This window comes from Caloenas nicobarica, chromosome 1, assembly GCF_036013445.1.
Source record: "Caloenas nicobarica isolate bCalNic1 chromosome 1, bCalNic1.hap1, whole genome shotgun sequence".
Classification (NCBI taxonomy): domain Eukaryota; kingdom Metazoa; phylum Chordata; class Aves; order Columbiformes; family Columbidae; genus Caloenas; species Caloenas nicobarica.
In genome coordinates, this window is record NC_088245.1 from 68,641,655 (window position 1) to 68,659,361 (window position 17,707).

Below are 17,707 nucleotides of genomic sequence, written 5' to 3' on the forward strand. Positions count from 1 at the left end.
CACCTTACCTGGGGGCTGCTGGGTCTGGAGGAGCCAAGCACTGCCCAGCCTGTCCCCGTGGGCACTGCCTGCCCTGTTGGCCAGCTGGCAGTGGGAAGGCCCCTCTCCTGTCATAACAACGCCAAAGGCCAACTACCTCTGCAGGCAATGGTGGGAGGCAAGCCCAGCACGCTGTATTCTTTGTTCTGCTGAAAGGGCAAAACTTGCACACTGCTCCACAGGGTAGGATCCAGGCTATAACCTCGCTGTATGTCTTATTTCTCCATTGGTACAAATGAGGATCTGGGCAAGGGGGTGTTGGGTAGCAAGCTCCATAAAGAAACCCTGTGCTGTTGGGATCCAGAGAAGTTCAGAGTGTATAGGCTGACTTCAAATTGCGAGTGCAATTCCCCTTCATGCTACAGATGCCTTTGCACACACCAAGATGGTAGGAAACACTATGGCTTGTGTTCAGGGCTTTTGATTCTCTTTCAGGTCCGTTTTCAGTGGAGGTGTTTATCACCATCATGACGCCCCAAGTGAACCCAAGCCCTGGGAGCACACAGAAACATCTGGGAATGCCTGCCAGGAGGAAGGGAATTAGAAGAAAATGAGTTTAATTTCTGTTCTGTTTTTCTCTTCACGCTCTGTAGACTTGACATGCCCAACAGATGTATAAAGCCTGACATGAAAAGCTTATGTCAGTATAACATGTCCAATCATCAAGACCATATAAGCACCAGCCCTTGTCCTTTCTTTCTCATGCTCGGGCTCCAAAAAATGCCTGCTCAAATATTTTTATATGGCCAGACTCAAATACACGTGCTGCATAGTTGATCCCACGTGACCAATAACTGGGACTCCTTGGGCAGTAAAATGTAATGCAAGTGGAATAAGAAACTTTGGCCCTTCCACCTCCAGAAGAACTTGTTCATGGTTGGTCCTAAGGAAGAGACTGACCCCACAACCAAGAGAACAAAACCAGATATGGCACTTACTTTTCTTACTTTTTATATAAAATAGACATTTACATACATTTTCTTTTGCAAAGACTTCGAGCATAATTCCTTTATGTGAAATCTAGCCATAAATCCCACAGTGAAAAAAGCAAAGACTTTGCAAATTCCTGTACCACCGACAAACATCCAGTTGCTGCTAAGTCTGAATTTATTTTCACAAGATTTCTAATCCAAAGGCTGCTTTCTTGTTGTTGTTGTTCTTGTTTTTTGGTGTTGTGGTTTGGTTTTGTTCTTAAAGATATGCACAACTGGTTAAAAAAATAAGTACAGAAATAAGAACCATATGAACAACAGGCAATGCAAACAACTCCCACATGAGAGGAACACGCAGCGTGACATCCACTTCAGGCAGAGATTTCTACATTAATACAGTTGTAGAAGCCATAACTTTTACAGAGGATACCACTGGGTGTATTTTCCAGAACAAAAAATTTTCAGCAAGTCAGTACAAACATGGCAATGAACTTTTGCACAAAGTTATAAAGATTACCTGAAGCAACTTTGCCACATTGAAACACTAGTGCACTAGTGAATGCCAAGCGCCTTTTTTTTTTGTCTTTTTTTTTTTTTTTCTTTTTTGCTGCTAGGTTTAAATGTACATGAAAGCAAAATGGTGCATTTTGAAACTGCTGCAAGAGACTGAAGATTGGGGAAAAAAAGCCTCTAAGAGCTAATTTTTTCCAAAGATTGTGCATAATTGCATATGTTAAAGGTAGAAATTGAGCACTTGGTCAACTTAATCACACGCAGATTGAGGAGAGTTAAGCATATACCATTTCACCGAGCTGGAGGACAAGTGGAGCAAAAGATCATACAACTATATTCTAAATTGCCTAATTATTAAAATTAGAATGACAATTCTCTTCTCTCATCAAATATTGTGCACCATATCTGGCCTGGTTCCTATAACTGGTGAGAAGCTTTCATAGTTTTTAGATAATTTTAGGAGTGTCCAGCCTCCCCTGCAACTTAGGCTCTTTATTTTTCATATGTTTGACTTAGACTTCTTCCAGCCATGTGCATGCATGCACACACCCCCCTCCTTGCCGAGATCTCTGGAATGAAGGCCATTTGCACTGCTGCATTCACTTACCGTCTGGCCAAAACAAGTTGCCTGCACATTTGTAGGAAAATCTAGTCCAAGGAGTCTAAGAGAGAGAGAAAATGTCCCCCACTGCATCATTTATCCCAGACGATGGAAAAGGAATGGAAGCAAAGAATGTTAGACTTTAAATAAGCAATAAAATAAAACAAAATCCATCCACTGAAAATATTCTTCATGGGAAAGGAAAAAGCAACACAGTTATTATGTTTTTCATTTAGAATTAAAATGCACAGTGCATACAGGGATAGTCCTGTCTAACCAGCTTTCCATTAATTCTCCACTTTTGTATCGGTGAGTGCTGAGGTTTAGGCAATGCAGCTTGCAGAGAGTGAACTCTCCCCCACCAGGTAGAGCTTCAGCCATTTATTAATTTATAATCTCTCCTAACCATGCTGAGCACTGGAGTCGTCAGAAAACGATGTATTTGTAACTCACTATTTTAGAAGCAGTGCAATGCTAGAGGAAGAGGACATTTCCTATGATTAATTAAGATAATATCCAGTTTATCACAAGGTACGTCGCTTGATTTATCTTCCACAACAGCATTCCATTTTGGTGGAGGCAACCCATTTCATGTCATACTCCATTCTTCTTCTTTGCCTGCAATAAACCTTTCACAAGATTAATGTCCTGAAAAAACACAGCGTTTCAGCACGGACACCAACGAGACACAGAGTCAGCTCAAAAGTTCACAAGGGTTTAACTGCTTTGGTAGCTCACGGTCTGAATCATTCTCCAAATATGCTGCCAGTTTGCAGACCGTCATCCTGCATAGATGGGGTATAAAGTGCCGGTTCGGGAAAGCGGGGTTCACTACCAAGCCCCTCTCTCTCCATAACTACCATAAACCCAGCTCCAAAATGTGGAGTTGGCCTTTTGGCATATAAACGTAATCCAGTTCAACTGGGATTAAACTCCATGGATATGTTACCTGTCTAACTGAGGCGAGCAGATGCACATATACCAAGCCTTCCAACCAAACCACCGCAGGGAGGTTGGTCTCATCTTTCTACATTATTCTGCAAGTAAGACAGTGTTGCAAAAATGGTAATCCTTCTCCAGGATCTGGGAGGGGGGTACCCAAAGCTATAGCATACTTTCACACGTGCATCGGTTTTAGGAGGTCAAGATGGCTTGGATCAAGTTCTAGGACAAGAACGAGACAATCATTTTTACCAGGTCTCTCAGGAAAGACAAACTAAGACTTAAGCCAAAGTTAAAAACACAGAACTAAGTCTTCCCCTCACAAAGCATTGCTATAAAAAATACAACTTCTTCTATATTTGAAAAAATATGTTTCATTGGCCACAATTTAAAGCCACACTGCTGTGGGGCTTGTAGAATATATAGTATTTATTTAATATATCTTTATGAGGCAAAGTTTATAGCTGATACATGTTTTTAAATGAGTCGTGTCTCCCTCCAGCCCTATCTCCCACACTTCGGCTGGCTGTCGGAGCACTCTGCAGATGCCTCCTCCACGGGGGTTTTTGCACAGCACCTCTGTCAGGGGCTGCACCAAACACCCCTCTGCCAGCCCCAATACTCACCGCCACATAGCGGTACCCCAGGCAGGCAGCCCGGGCACATGGGGCTTTGGTGAAGCTGCCCCAAAGCTTTGGGTTCTCTATCCCATGGGACTCTGCTGGTGTGACCCCATCTCCCCTGGCCACACCAGCAGTGCCAGGGCTGTGCAAAGCTATTCCATGCAAGGCAGCCAGCGGTGTGCCCGCACTGGGGACCTGCAGAAATGTCAGGTCAGCAAGTCCATGGCCATAAAAGTCATGTGAAAAGACAAGGGTTGCTGACCCAGCTCTAGGACCTCAATACTGGCCTTGGCCCCCGAAAGCAAACTAGGCTGTGCTTGGGCTGGTGGGAGGAGAAGGGAAAATGCACCAGCATGAGACTTGGTTGTTTCGGTCCCAGCTGCTCCCTTGGGAAGCTCATTCGAAGGGAGGGAACCCCTAAATGTGTGTCACTACTTCTACCGTAGATGGTCTCTGCCTCCCACCTCTGCCCAGCTGTAGGCACTGGCCAGCTTGCTTGGTCAGCGGGGACCAGAACCTCTCCAGTCCAGCCTCGTCTTGCTGGGTGCACAGCCATGGTCTACAAGCCCTGGCAGGGCAGATCTCTGCACCAGTCTGCACTCTCTCTGAGCTCCAAATGCAGTTGGAATCATGTTGATAATTTGTCAGTAATTTGACCACCAGTAGCAGGCAGACACCGAGCCATTTAAATGAAGCCTATGGAGCCAGCAGCGCATGGCTGTCCCATCACGCTGAGCTTGCTGAGGTGCCATGGCCAGCACCAGCTAAACTCGGATGCCACGTGGGTCACTGTCACTCGGGCTTTTCCTCACAGATGCGTATCAGGGCATTGCCTACCTAACCAGAACTGTCCTTTACTAATAATGCCAAACCCTGGGCTGCTGTTGTGCTGGGACTGGCCACAATCAAGCTCGTATATAACAACTTTTACAGCAGCTCCCTGTTGCAAGAGGAACAAACTGATGACCTACCCTGATGTCCCAACCCAAAGGCAGTGGGACCAAGCACGATCCCACTAGCACTCTCTGTGAACCGGTACAAACCCTGGTGGACACAGTAGAAGTGCTGTTCTTACAGCGACAGTATGGTCCACTGCGCTCTGCAGCCATTTGCTTTAGAAACATCATCAAGGGGACTTATTCAAGCACATCTCGGTGGTCCTGCATTTTTCTAACTTCAGACAATACAAGTCACAACGCTCAGCCATGTGGCCGGCTGTGAAGGATACCGCCCAATTCGTATAAAACAGAGAAAATATATTAATTATTTGATTATTATAAGTTAAATAAATAAAGCTCAAAAATAAAAGCCTCAATTCTGAAGAGAATTTGTTTTCCCACTTCGGTATTTAAAAATATAGATTTATGACTGATCAGCTATAGGTCATTTTCTGTATCTTTTGGGGGAGGGGGTGAGAACATTTTGACAAAGTGTTTTGTCAGTGTTATCACCATGATAAATAGGCTTTGTCCCTGCACACCCATAAAAAAGCCTCCTTAGTACCTTTCCAGGCTAGGAAATCTCTCCTAATCTCTCTGTGGCCTTATTTTACCTCCTATCTTGATCAGGTCAGTTGGTTGGTTGGTTGGTTGATTTTTTACTGGGAACTGGACAGGAGAACAAGTACTTCTAGAGCTTCCCATTGCCTTTGGATACTTCCATGTTTTTCAGAGTAATAATTATTTGGCCTGGAGGACAAGGGCAAAGGGTAAAGCCACGTGATATTTGACAATACTGACATCATGAACCTGAATTACTACAAAATGACTACGTTATGAGTAAAACATTCAGGTGAGGTTTTCCCTCAAAGGATCATTTATCCTACTTGTAGAATCATCCTTCTAGGGTGATATTCCAACACCATTTTCCCTTTCTTTAGAATAATTTTCAAGTCACATTTAGAGCTGTAAAAGTGGCCACCATTTCCTCAGCTTTAACCCCTTGAAGCCCTTTTATGTGACCATTATGACCATCTTTCCTGGCTCAGAAGGACCTGGCAGCACTTGCAACAACGCCCATCGGTGGTACTTTACGTGGACAAGGTGAGCCCATGTTGAGTAATAGGAGGTGCTACTTCACCCCTGCTGCAATGGATGACTGCTTTGTCTCCATGGTTTTCCCAGTGATAACCAAATATTGAAGGTACATGTCCCACCCACACTCCCGGTGTGATTAAAATGGGTTCAGCCTGAACACAGATCTTGATTGAAGGAAGGTTTTCATCCATTCTCCAGCATGTCCTACAGGAGCCAAGTGTCTCCTGTAACTTGGGTCAAACACAAGCATGCATTCAAAATTTGCCTTCCATAATTCTGAGTCCTATCAAAGTTCCTTCGGCGTCACTTTGAGCAATAGGCTTCCACCATACTCTTCTCCAATGGGTATGAGTTTCTTTCCACTGGTGACTGAATGCTATGTCTGGTCTTTCTCCTGGACTTCCTGAAACCGTTTCTCCAAGCGATCCAGTTTGGCCAGATTCTCCTTCAGCAACTTGCTGTTTGGAACCAGCTGTAAGGCTTTCTCATAGTAGCCACGGGCAGTGACGTAGCTCCCCTACAAAGAAAGTGAGTGACAGATCTCATTCACATTCCCTGACATAGAAAGTCCACTCCTTGAGAATGGTGAAGACCGTAATACAAAGAAAACAAAGTTCATAAAACTTGATATTGCTAGGTAGCAAGAATACTTCTTCATTACGAAAAGGATAACCGAGTGCTGTTAGCCTAAATTTGATAAAACACACATGGCAAGAAGCAGATTTACATTTTCCTGTTATGTTGTACCAGAAGAGTTAATTTTATTTGATGGCAGGATAGCTTGAGGATATCACACAATGTGACTCCTTAAGACTCAAATCATAATGATATGCTAAAGTATTCAAAAAAAGATAAGCAACCACAGGGCAGGATGTCTATTTCCATAATTTCATGCCAGAATTCTGCATTACACATCTTTATTAAATTAATTGTGTAGAGAGGAATCTTAAAAGTCAACTCAGGGTGACATTTTTCTAAGGAAGGTCAACAGTTGAAGCATGAAAACTTTAGAGATGGGCAGGCTGTTCCTTAAAGCCTACCCTCTTAAAATATGAGGTTTACGTTACAGGATACATATTCCCAAGCAACCCAGTTGGAAAATTCTAGTTGGAGTGGACAGACCTTCCTCCTTTTTGGATAAAAATATGTCGGGGACACTCACTGTTAACAAACATGCAGCTCTTGGCAATCTAAAACAAATTTATCTTTCTGTCCTGAGTCGTAGTGTCTGCACTTGACAGCTGAAGGAAAAGCAAAATTGTCATACCTTGATGTGCTCAATGCCTCCCATATTCATCCAAGCCTGCGCTTGGTCTGGGTTGAGCTCCACAGCCTGTTTATAGCTCTACAAAAATATGAAACATTTTTAGGTTAAAAGTCTGACTCTTCAAACAAAACCAGTTCTGGAGAAGAAAGAGAAACAAAGTTTCCTCTCCTTCTGAATCCATTTAAAATATAATTTCAAATTCTTCTCATATAAAATGCATAAGCTGAATTTCAGTTTCTTTACAGCAGAGGCAACATAATACACTTCTTTACCGCTGAGCTCATCTTGCAGCTTTTCCCTGCCCACAGAACTGCACGAGGAGCCACACTAAGCCCTGTGACCCTCTCCCTGCCACCCTGCACCACTGGGGTCTCCTGCACATCAGGCTCATTTCCTTGTCAACCCACAAGCCACGTGTGGGCTGTGATGCTTCTTATCTGCAAGGCTTTCACGTGGAGCTGGCAGCAAACTACGGTACAGCCACCTGCGTGGAGGTTTCACAAGGACCTGAGGGCAGTGCTGTCCCTCCTCACTGCTTCTGCCACTGTGCATGGGACAAGAAGCAACAAGGGCCTCCTGGACTCTGACAAGCAGCACTGTTTTTATGGCGTCACAACAGGAAAGGATTCAAATCAGGATTAGATATCTCCAGGAATATTGAGAATATTCAGAACTGTCCCAATAATATTCTGTGCTGTTATTTAACACTAAGATAATTTTAGAGCTATCAAGCGTCCTGCTCCACAGGATAAGCCAGTCTCTCAGCTACTAGGTACTGAGCTGAGATATAACAACATGGTGGGCTCTCACAGGTTCCCAAGCTTCCAGATGAGCCACCTGAAGTTGGCCATCACCAGCAAGAGGATCTGGTCAATGAGAAAGTCATAATCCCACCACAAATCTGTACTAAACCTCTCAGAGCCGGGAGCTCTATTTCCACACAGGGACGTGGAAAAAAGTTGCAACTAAGTCTGGCAAAGTTAGCTGCCCCATAGCTTTAGCTGTACCACTGGTGAACTCTTGAGCTCCCAAGGCCAACAGCCAGGGTGCATGCACCAGGGAGTATTAGATGCAATGAGCTAACTCTGTCTTTTAATCTATAAACTATCCATAGGGCTTAGAGCAGTCATACCTCAAAAGCCTTGTCAAGGAGATTCTGTTCTCTTAGCTGGTTTCCTTTAGTGAAAAAGAGCTCTGATATGACTTTCGGATCCTTTGGTTTTAGCTGAAAAGCTTTTTCTATAGCTTCAAGTGCCTGTGAAAAAGCAGGAGGACATCGTGTTACTGTATTCTGTGCCTTTCCAATTCTCATGTTCCCCTCACCACTAGAGCCTCCCAGTATAAGAGTCTTCTTCCTCCTTCCCTTTTTTGTCCCACACCATTAAAACCTGTGGAAATGAGTTTTTTAGATGCCTGTGGCTAATGGGCAGTGGGGCTGACAGCAGCAGGAGCATAAGAAAACCATAAGTCATAAGAAAACCACACTGCTTATCTTCAGTCCCAGTACCTAGATAAACAGGGTTTAGTGAAAAAAATAAATCCACTGGGTGTGTGCTAATGCACACGATGTGTCTCTGGAGAGGTGGAGTCTAAAATGCAACCTGAGCTCTGTGTGTGAGCCCTTGGGACAAGTGTAGCCACAGTACCTTGGCATAGTGCTCCTGCTTGCTGTAGATGGCTGACAGAAGGCGGTAGCACTCCAAACACTCCGCATCCTCGTTGAGTATATGGTTGGTCATCTTTTCGGCTTCTTTCATCCGCCCCATCATTGCTAAAACCTGAGCCTATGGAGCCATATTATAAAGAGTTATGATCTTAAAAAGTTCAGCCCTCTTTAGCACGTGATGCTACACCCAGTGGCTGGTGCTGGGCTCCTGCTTCTCCTGCTAGTGGTGTTAAGAGGCATCTCAAGGAAAAGCAGAAGGACTGACCAGCAAGTAAGGGGCAGGTCAGGTTTTCTCTGTGCCAAGTCCTTTTCAGCTGGAAAGGCAGCGTCTGAAACAAGGCTCTGAGTTCAGAAGGAATGAGGAGGAAACGAGGATGGGAAAGACGGTTGCTGGATGGCCAGCATGGAGGCAGAACCAACTCTGAGCCTTGGGCAACATTCACTCTACCAACCAACCCCCTCCACTTTTGTGACCCTGCCCTGGCTGAGCTCGCCCCACACTCACCAGTGCCAGTCGGATCTCTTTGTTCAAAGGCTGCAGTGATGCGGCTTCTCTGTAAACCTGCAACGCTTCTTCATAGCGCCCCGTGTTGTAATACAGAGCCCCCAGCGGGGACAGGACTTCAGCCTTCCGGGATACCTTCAGTGCCCTGGAATTTGGGAAAAAGATGTGCTTCCAGGTGGTGTGGGGCTCAAACCAGAAGAGCAAGGTGTAGCTTGTGCTGAGATGGAGCAGTGAAGCTCTGAACCCTGCATGGTACTCTCATCCCACCCTGGGGAGCACAACTTGAAGGTCCCCAGTGACAGCTAATGATAAGACAAGGGACAATGGGTACAAACTGGAACACAGGAGGTTCCACTTAAATATGAGAATAAACTTCTTCATGGTAAGGGTGACAGAGCACTGGAACATGTTGCCCAGGCTGTTTGTGGAGTCTCCTTCTCTGGAGACATTCAAAACCCATCTGGATGCCTTCCTGTGTAACCTCATCTGGGTGTTCCTGCTCCAGTGCGGGGCGATTGGACTAGATAATCTTTTGAGGTCTCTTCCAATCCCTGACATTCTGTGATTCTGTCCCGGGGATGGACAAACATGCCACCTGAGAAGGGGAGAGGGCCACCTCCAAAGTGCATGTAAGCACGAAGCAGGGGTGGGGATGGCTGACATTGGCAGAACCTGGGGAATGTGAGCACAAATCTGGATGCCAAAAAGGAGGCAAAAAACCCCAACCCAGTCCACCCTGCTGCCTACTGGGAGTCAGAGCCTGTCTACTGGTGCATTGCTGGCAAGGGCGGGAGTTCCTGATGGTGCCAAGGATTTGATGCTGGGCTGTGCACAGCTATGGCTGTTAGTGGTGCAGCACCCACAGACCATCTTTGAGCAGGGAGGGAGTCATGCTAACAACCTGCTCATGCCATCAAGAAACCTCTGACTTCTTGTTAGAGCATCTCCCAGCCACAAGCAGCAATGTGTCCGTCCTGGGGGCTTGGGAACGGTTCTGGGAAGTCAACACTGCCTGAGTCCATGCTGCCTCTCCAAAAACTCCCCAAAACCAGACAAACAAGCACAGGTAAGTCTGGTTTAAAATGGATGGAGAAGGAAGGAGAGGAAACCCAAACATGCACAGATTCATGTCTCAGAGGGTCTTCAGCAGAGACAGGTGATACGGGGTGAGGAAGGAAACCTCTGTCTCCCATCCCAAATTCTTACCGCTTGTACCAAGTTTCAGCTTCTTTGTTCTGCCCCAGGGAGCGGTGAAGCCTGCCCAGGTTCACCATGGCCACGTGGTGAGCGGGGCTCAGGCGGATGGCCTGCCTGTAGTGGGACACGGCTCGCTCAGGAGACCCTGGAGAGGAAAACAGCGATTAATATTAAACTGGTGGCTCAGAAAAGTCCTGTCACAAATTCAGCACACAATAATGCTCTGGGTTTTCTTTCTATTGGTCTATGCACAGAAACCATTTTAAGAAAGAAATCCTGCCTCAACCTTTTGAGATTAAGTGTAAGGAAAACTGCTGTCAAAACTAAGATTTAGGCTCCAATACTCAGAGACGATCCTGAGAAACAGATTTTCTAGGGGTGGGTTTTCGCAAGTCAAGCGTACAGTCACCAGAAGAAGACTCCTGACCGAAAGCACCCTCTGATCATGCGGCAGGGGGGATGCAACCTCGTGCTAAGGACAGAGCCCACCCGACGGAGGGGACTGGGACATGTGTCCCACCTCCTGGGACAGCATCCTTCCACCCTGACCCACTAGAGAGATGGGCAATGGAGACACAGAGAACAAGCCACTCAGTATTCCTCACAGCCACACCTGAGCTGGAAATAGTTTCAGCTCTTTCCAAACGGAGACCATTGTCTCCACCTCTGTGGTGCAGCCCCTGCTCAGTCTCTGCGCCTTGCTCCATAGGACCGGGGGTAGCTGCCAGTCACCAGCTCATTCCCACCTCGGGGCAATTAAATCCCAGACCAGAGGTGTCCAAGTGCCTCTTTTGGAGCACGTAGGCACCGTCTCTGTGTTGCAGAGGAGCCATTGGGTGGCACTGCTCCGCTGTGTGAAAATGTGCAAGGCCCCGCAGTCCATGACATCACCCAGCACCACAACAAAACACAACACCGTGCAAAAAAGAAAGGTGCCAGACCGGTAGCCTCAAAAGTATATTTGTCTTTATCTAAATAATGGCTTTCCTCAAGAAGGATCTTGCAGTGCTTTCCTCAGGCTGGGCCTGCTGACTGTCTACTAAATAAATTCATGGGCACAGCATAAAGCTCCAGCATTTCAGCAACGTGAAGATCATAATTTTAACACTAGTGCTCATTCAACTGGTTTGCACGCTCTAGGCCAGATAATCTCCTGATAAAAACTGATACTCATGGAGCTTTGTCCACCAACAAAGCTTTTGAGCATTGGCATTTTTTAAGCCAATGTATTTCATTCAATTTCTAGCTGGAAAGCGGAACTTGAAAACAGCCTGTGCGTGTTGGAGCACAATCTGCTGCTGTGGGAATTCTACTTTCATAGCTTCTCAGATCTTACTTGGGTTTTCCTGAGACTATCCATGCAACATAAAAGTAATGTGGACACTTATCTGCGTTTCCTTTACAGAAGAGAGGAGAGATATCTGTAGCGAGATTTAGAAGCACTTAAGGCTCATCAAGAGGCCAACAACGTATCTTTCAGGGTAGGACTCTTTTAAAACATCCAGATGTTTTTGAAAATCACATCTACAGAGCATTCTGGGAAGCAGCTGGGCATGCACCTCAGTCCCTAAGTCAGGCAGTGCCTCCCCTGCTCCACACACAGCGGAAACGAGCATCGTTCAGGGAGACAAATTGAGTGTCCCTGACCACTGCAGAGCTGTCTAGAGTTATGGCTCCCCAGAGCTGACACTTGCTTGAGGCTTGTAGAACAAAATCCTGCAAGTTAATTGGCATGGTGCTTCACAGCATCTCCCTGTACCCGCCGGGGAAGAGCGCAGCCTGTGATGGGCTCACTACCAGCCGCTTCCTTCACGCCTTGTCATGTCTCCAGGAGGGTTATTTACACATCATGCCTTAAGTATCAAAAGTCAGTGTTTTTTGTTTTTTTTTTTCTGTTGTTTATGTGTAGGGAAGTGTAGGAGTAAACCAGGAAAAGTTAGTTTGACTTTGGCAGAACACACAAGTGAAAAAATAGAAAGGGCACTGCACTGTGTTTAAAACACAATTTTTGGCAGGAATAGGGCAGTTTATCTGGGTTGGGAAGCAAAGATGAGTTCAATGTCAGAGTTAAATTACTGAGGAATTTTTATTATTTGCAAGCTTGAAGTTGGCCAGGGCACAAATTCGGAACCTTGACCTCTGTCGCTAATGCCACGATGCTTTTTTTGATAACGAATACTCATTTTGGCTTTGTATTTATTTTACACTGGTACTACAGAAAAGCGAGGGCTGAGCATCAGCTCACAGGTAGGACAGCCAGCTGCAGACTGACAGATACCATTTTCCTTTCTTCCCAAGCACCACCAGAACTGGGCACAGCATGAAAGGGGCAGAATGGATAGCAGCCACTTGAAGCCTACAACATTTCACCACCGAGTCTCAGCTCTGTTCTGGAGGGACTGGAGCGAGACAGTAGTTTGGTTTCCACTAGTCATTTGTCAAACTTGGCCTTGCTTATAAAGCTGTCAATAAAAGGTGGAAATTACAGCAGCATTTGTTGGTGCTGTTGTTATGTGGATGCCAGAAGTGCTTGAGTCCAGGGAAGTTGGCTGGGAACCAGACCAGAAAAGAAAGGCTTTGGATGTCATAATGGAGCTCCTGAGAAATCAGTTCATCCCATAGTTACCTTGCATTTTGTTTCCACAGGTGACTGTGGTTTAAAAGCCATGTTTGTTTTATAGTGGTGGCACTCAACCTTTACAGTCAAAGAGCTGCCTTGTCACCAAGTAGAGCTGCAAGTGCCTCAAAGACCAACCATAACAATCCACTTGTGTGCCTGGGATTTGGTTTGATGTGGCCACGCTTTCCTGCAGAAAGGGCAGTATTGTCAGGGTGCTGCCCAGCTCAAACGGAAGAGGACAACTGCCTGTGCGAAGATGGTGAGAAACACTGAAGGAAACAGCCGGGTTGGATGCCACTGCTGCACGGTGCCTGCATTGATTACAAATTTCAGTACACTGTGCCATCTCAGCAGTGCAGGGATATTTATTTCCAAGGTACAGTGGAGATGCATCTATTGCTTTGGAAGCTTTTGACACCCTTTTAGATGTGTACTGCGGAATAAAACAAATCAAAGCAAATAAGGCAAAGAGGAAAAACCCCTCCCTCTCGCTTACCGGTATCAACCAAGAAAACACCGAAGTTGTTATGCAGATCGGAGCTCTCTGGACAATTTTCTATGCCAGCCTTATAGACCTCCTCTGCTTCCTTCAGCCGTTCCTTAAAAGAGAAGGAGATTTCTTAGTGGTGGCAGAAAGTGTGTCGGTACCATTTGCCACGTACTTGCATTTTGTGACAACTCCCTTGCTGCACGGGGAGCTCAGGGAAGAAGCCCACCTTGCCTTCTACAAGGCCAAAATTTTACCCCATGGCATGGATGCAATATAGGTGCTGTCTGGTATGTCAGAGCAATTCAGACAGCTTTCCCCCATATGTTTGCAATTGGAGCTACCTATGAAAAAAAAATAACAGCTGGAAAAGGTGGCTCCTGTGCAATGTCGGCGAGACGCAGCTGGGAACACACCCAGCTGGGAAACACACAGTGACAGGGGTTGTCTTGGCTCTGTTGAGAAATGTCTGCCATCTGGGAGGTGACAAATTTTAATTTATTTGTTTAATGAGCATCTCACTGGCTAACTTTCCCCTCTGGTCTGGAGCTCTGCTGTTTGTTCCCTAAGCAGTGGGGAAAATACAAGGAATGAAAGCTTGGCGTGTGTGCTGGCTGGAGGATGAGGAGCTCATGCAAAGGGAAGAGGGGAGCTGGAGGAGGATGGGGGCAATGAGAGAGTGGGGAAAATCTGACAGATTCACATGAAAACCAGGCATTGTAAATGCCTGGATGTCGCTCACTGGAATGGATGGGACGTGCCACCATGCTGATTTGCAGATGTGCTGAGCCCTTACATTTTGCACAGATTTCAAGGAGGTTTGTTGGTGTCCAGCATTTCTGAAAAATACAGATCTTTACTTCAGGAACATTCTGCCTACAGAAAGTGTCCCACTGGCTGGGCTCTGCTAGCCTGAGCTATGGACAGCCTGGTCCTGAAACAAAAATAAGGTGTCTTGTTTGGACCAAAGAGCAACTTAATAAGGTTTCTGTGTCCCTCCAGCCAGCCAATGCATGCCCACTGCCTGCGTGCTCCCCAGCATGGGTTATCATGGTCTTCCTCTTCTCCTAAACTCAGAGCTTTGCTGTTGGGTGTATTTAGGGAAAAGGCTGTGCACAGCAGACAAGCATGGTACAGAGGGGTGCCAGGCAAGCCTCCAGCACCAAAGATGCTTTTTCCAACTCTCGCCCTTCTGTGGAGCGATGCAACCCTATGGCAACAACCCCCACGGCCTCCTCGGGATGCTGCGAAGCGAAATCAGCTGTCTGGGTCTCTGCCGAGGAAATTCTGAAGCCGCTAAGGCTGATCTCCTGCTTGGGAGCTGAATCCACGGTGAAATGAGAGGAGGTCCGTTCCCAGCTATGGACTCTGCTTAAACCCTGCAAATCCCAGAGCCTGCAGGGCTTTCTCTAGATTTAAAGGGTGTACCTGATGGCAGCTTTTGCTCTGCAGCTGCTCAAATGTGTGGACTTCTTTCTCACCTCCTATTTCAGGACCGGAGAGCTGGAATTAATCGCATTGGAAGAGGATGACTTGATGAAAGCACACGGTTTGCCATGGTTAAGTGCCTTCACATTTACATGATAAAGGTCAGCCAGCAGAAAAGATAGTGTGTGATAAAACACAGAAACACACTTTTTAAAAGTGCTTAAGTTTCTATATTTTGGATATATTTATGTGAATTTGACATCATTATCTTGTGGGGTCAGGAAAAGTGTCAGCGTTCACTAAAATGAAGAGAAATTTTTTGAGAAAATATCTGTGTCACCAATACATTAACAAGTATATTTTCAAATATTTCTGTATTAGTTTCTTTTCCTTCGATTTTAATTTTCAGCCGAGGAATGTGGCTTTGTGTGCAAATGTGGCTTTATGTCAGCTTTCTTAATTTCATTTACTGATCATAAACCTGATCTTTAAAGGAAGGAAGGACTGTGTTAAACTGGATTAGCAGTGTCCCCTGTCAAAACATTCACATCCACTGATATTGAGCACTTTTAGCACTTTTATCATGGCTGCATTGCTTTTTTGGCACCTCATATCCTGACCCTGCATGCCTCAGGCTCAGCACAGAGTCTGGGATGATTTCTCTAACAAAGTGTTCGCTTTAAGCACAGTCAGAAATAGGGAAGGATGGGCTCAGCTTTTTGTGCCAGAGCTTTCTCCCTCACAGCCTCTCCTCTTCTTGGGAGAAATGTTGTAAGTTCATCAAGGCTTGAGTCTCATTAACACTTAATAATGCCACTCCCAGACCTTCATGAAACATTAATCAAGCTCACAAAATTGAGGAGATTGGCTTGAAAAATGTATGAGATTTTTATGATATTAAAAAAATTATGCATGTGAGGATCTCACAGTTGAACTCCAGGGTTTTTAAGTCTGTTTTTTTACGGCTCAGTCTTTCAGTGCGGTTATGCCTGAGTAGGCTCTCCTCTGCAGCTAAGTGGGCTAAAAAGTTTCGTTTTCTTAGTGTGGGCTGATATTATTACACACACACACAAAATCACTTAAAGCCAGGAACCAGGACCTGGACAGAGGCATCAAGTAGCACGAGATGGCTTATGAAACTGCAAGAGCTGGAAAGAAGATGCTGTTCAAATACATCAGAGTAAATCCTGGGGAAGCAGTGCTACAGGAGTGGGCAACATCAAACAAAAATGTCTGATTTCTCACATTAGCACCACTGCAGTGAGCATGGAAAACAATGACACATTGCGACTGAGTTAGGACATCAAGTTATGATATCAAGAGCAGTAAGAAGGGCAAGCATTAATAAAAGGCACAAGCAAGTCAAACTGTTTTATACAACGCGGGGATTTTTTTTTTTTCCACGTCAGCTCTGGCTTCAGAGTCAACTATCACAGAGAGAAAAGGAGCTGCAGCCCCTTTCTATCACATCCCAGTGAGAGGGAACCAGTTCATGCTCCCTTCCCCAAAGCTCCACAGCGATGCTGTCCGTGCAGCCCACTGCGTGCTGCCTGGCATCGCAGACGCCCCTGCAGCCATGAGACAGGCTCTGGGCCAGAAGCGGGCAGAAAAACGGGTTTGTAACTTCTATCCATTTTGGACACTGTTGCTCGGACAAAGAGGAAAACCCCATACTGAAAAATGGGGTCCTGTCACCAGCCTTTGGGCTGAAGATGCCGAAAACTTCTGCCCGTACCCCTCCAGGAAGCGCACAGCGTTAGGGTGTCATTCTGCAGCCCGTAGCCATGGGCAGCAGCACCTATTTGTAGGACAACCCTTACTGCGGTCACTAGGACGGGTGTGCAAGGCAGGAGCTGCACAACCAGGTAGCCGTCTGCTGTGGCTGGACATAAGAAGGTGTTAAAAGCCTCCAGGAAATGGCTATTTTCTGAGGAAATTGTACTAACTATCTTTTTTCCCTATTGCTTCCTCAAGTCACAACAGGATGAACAACCTGTAAGTAAAAGTAGATAAATTATTGCTGGACTTACTAATGGCATTTGCTTTGGGCAGAAGGCCTCGGGAGTCTGTAATGGCTTTATTGCTCTGTTGACCTTACAATCAATGGTTCTAATTAATAATTTCAATGAAGATTAAAACCAGGTATTTCTGCAGAGGACTCATTTCCTATACTTGCAGGAGACTCTTCCTTGACAGGCTTATTCAAAGCACAGTGCCCATTCAATAAAGTGGTTCTTTCAATTCATACACTGCATTTCTAGATCCCTGAAGCTGATACTGATAATATTCAAATGTTTGAAAGTCACTTGAAATAAAATTGCACATCTTCCAGTAACCCATATATATCATAGGTGAATTCTGCAGAGTGCCTACCTCATTACAGAAGTCTAAACCAGAACAAGACCTTTGCTTATAGTTTTGCTGAAATGTATCCACTTCCCTTTCAGAGAGAAGATTTCGCTAGCCAGATTAATGGAAAATCATGAAAGATGATACTTCTTTGCTTTGTCTGTGTTTGCATTTGGCAACCTTTTAAGAAACCTTTAGCACTCTGTGCTATGGAACAGTTAGATTTGAAACTTGGGGGAGATAAAAATCCGTTTTCAAAAGGTTTGCGGAGGCGTGCTGGAGCTGTGCCGTTATAAGGACCTCATCACCCACGCCCGTACCGCCAGACTAGGGCCACTGGTTTTGGCCACAGTCCATGGGAGCAATGCCCAAAGCACAGCATCCCTCATCTGCTGCTGCAGGCATAGAGAAAAGCGGGGCTTGGTTGTCTCGACATGGGCACCCACGATCCCTGGCTTCTTCTTCTGAACTCAAGAATTTTGTGCCTCAATTTCCCTTTTCC

The 17,707-nt window shown here is 45.7% G+C and overlaps 1 protein-coding gene across 1 annotated transcript in view; it reads right to left on the bottom strand.

Moving 5' to 3' along the window:
- Positions 1-973: 973 nt before the first annotated feature.
- The window catches only part of TMTC1 (transmembrane O-mannosyltransferase targeting cadherins 1), a 148,996-nt gene continuing 132,262 nt past the window's right edge, over positions 974-17,707 (bottom strand). Inside the window, exons 14-20 of the mRNA XM_065646514.1 lie at positions 13,438-13,540; positions 10,331-10,466; positions 9,125-9,269; positions 8,600-8,737; positions 8,086-8,208; positions 6,954-7,031; positions 974-6,203 (exon numbers count right to left, since the gene is read on the bottom strand). Of these exons, the coding sequence (XP_065502586.1) occupies positions 6,063-6,203; positions 6,954-7,031; positions 8,086-8,208; positions 8,600-8,737; positions 9,125-9,269; positions 10,331-10,466; positions 13,438-13,540 (864 nt within the window). The 3' untranslated portion in view covers positions 974-6,062. The remainder of the gene's footprint in view (positions 6,204-6,953; positions 7,032-8,085; positions 8,209-8,599; positions 8,738-9,124; positions 9,270-10,330; positions 10,467-13,437; positions 13,541-17,707) is intronic.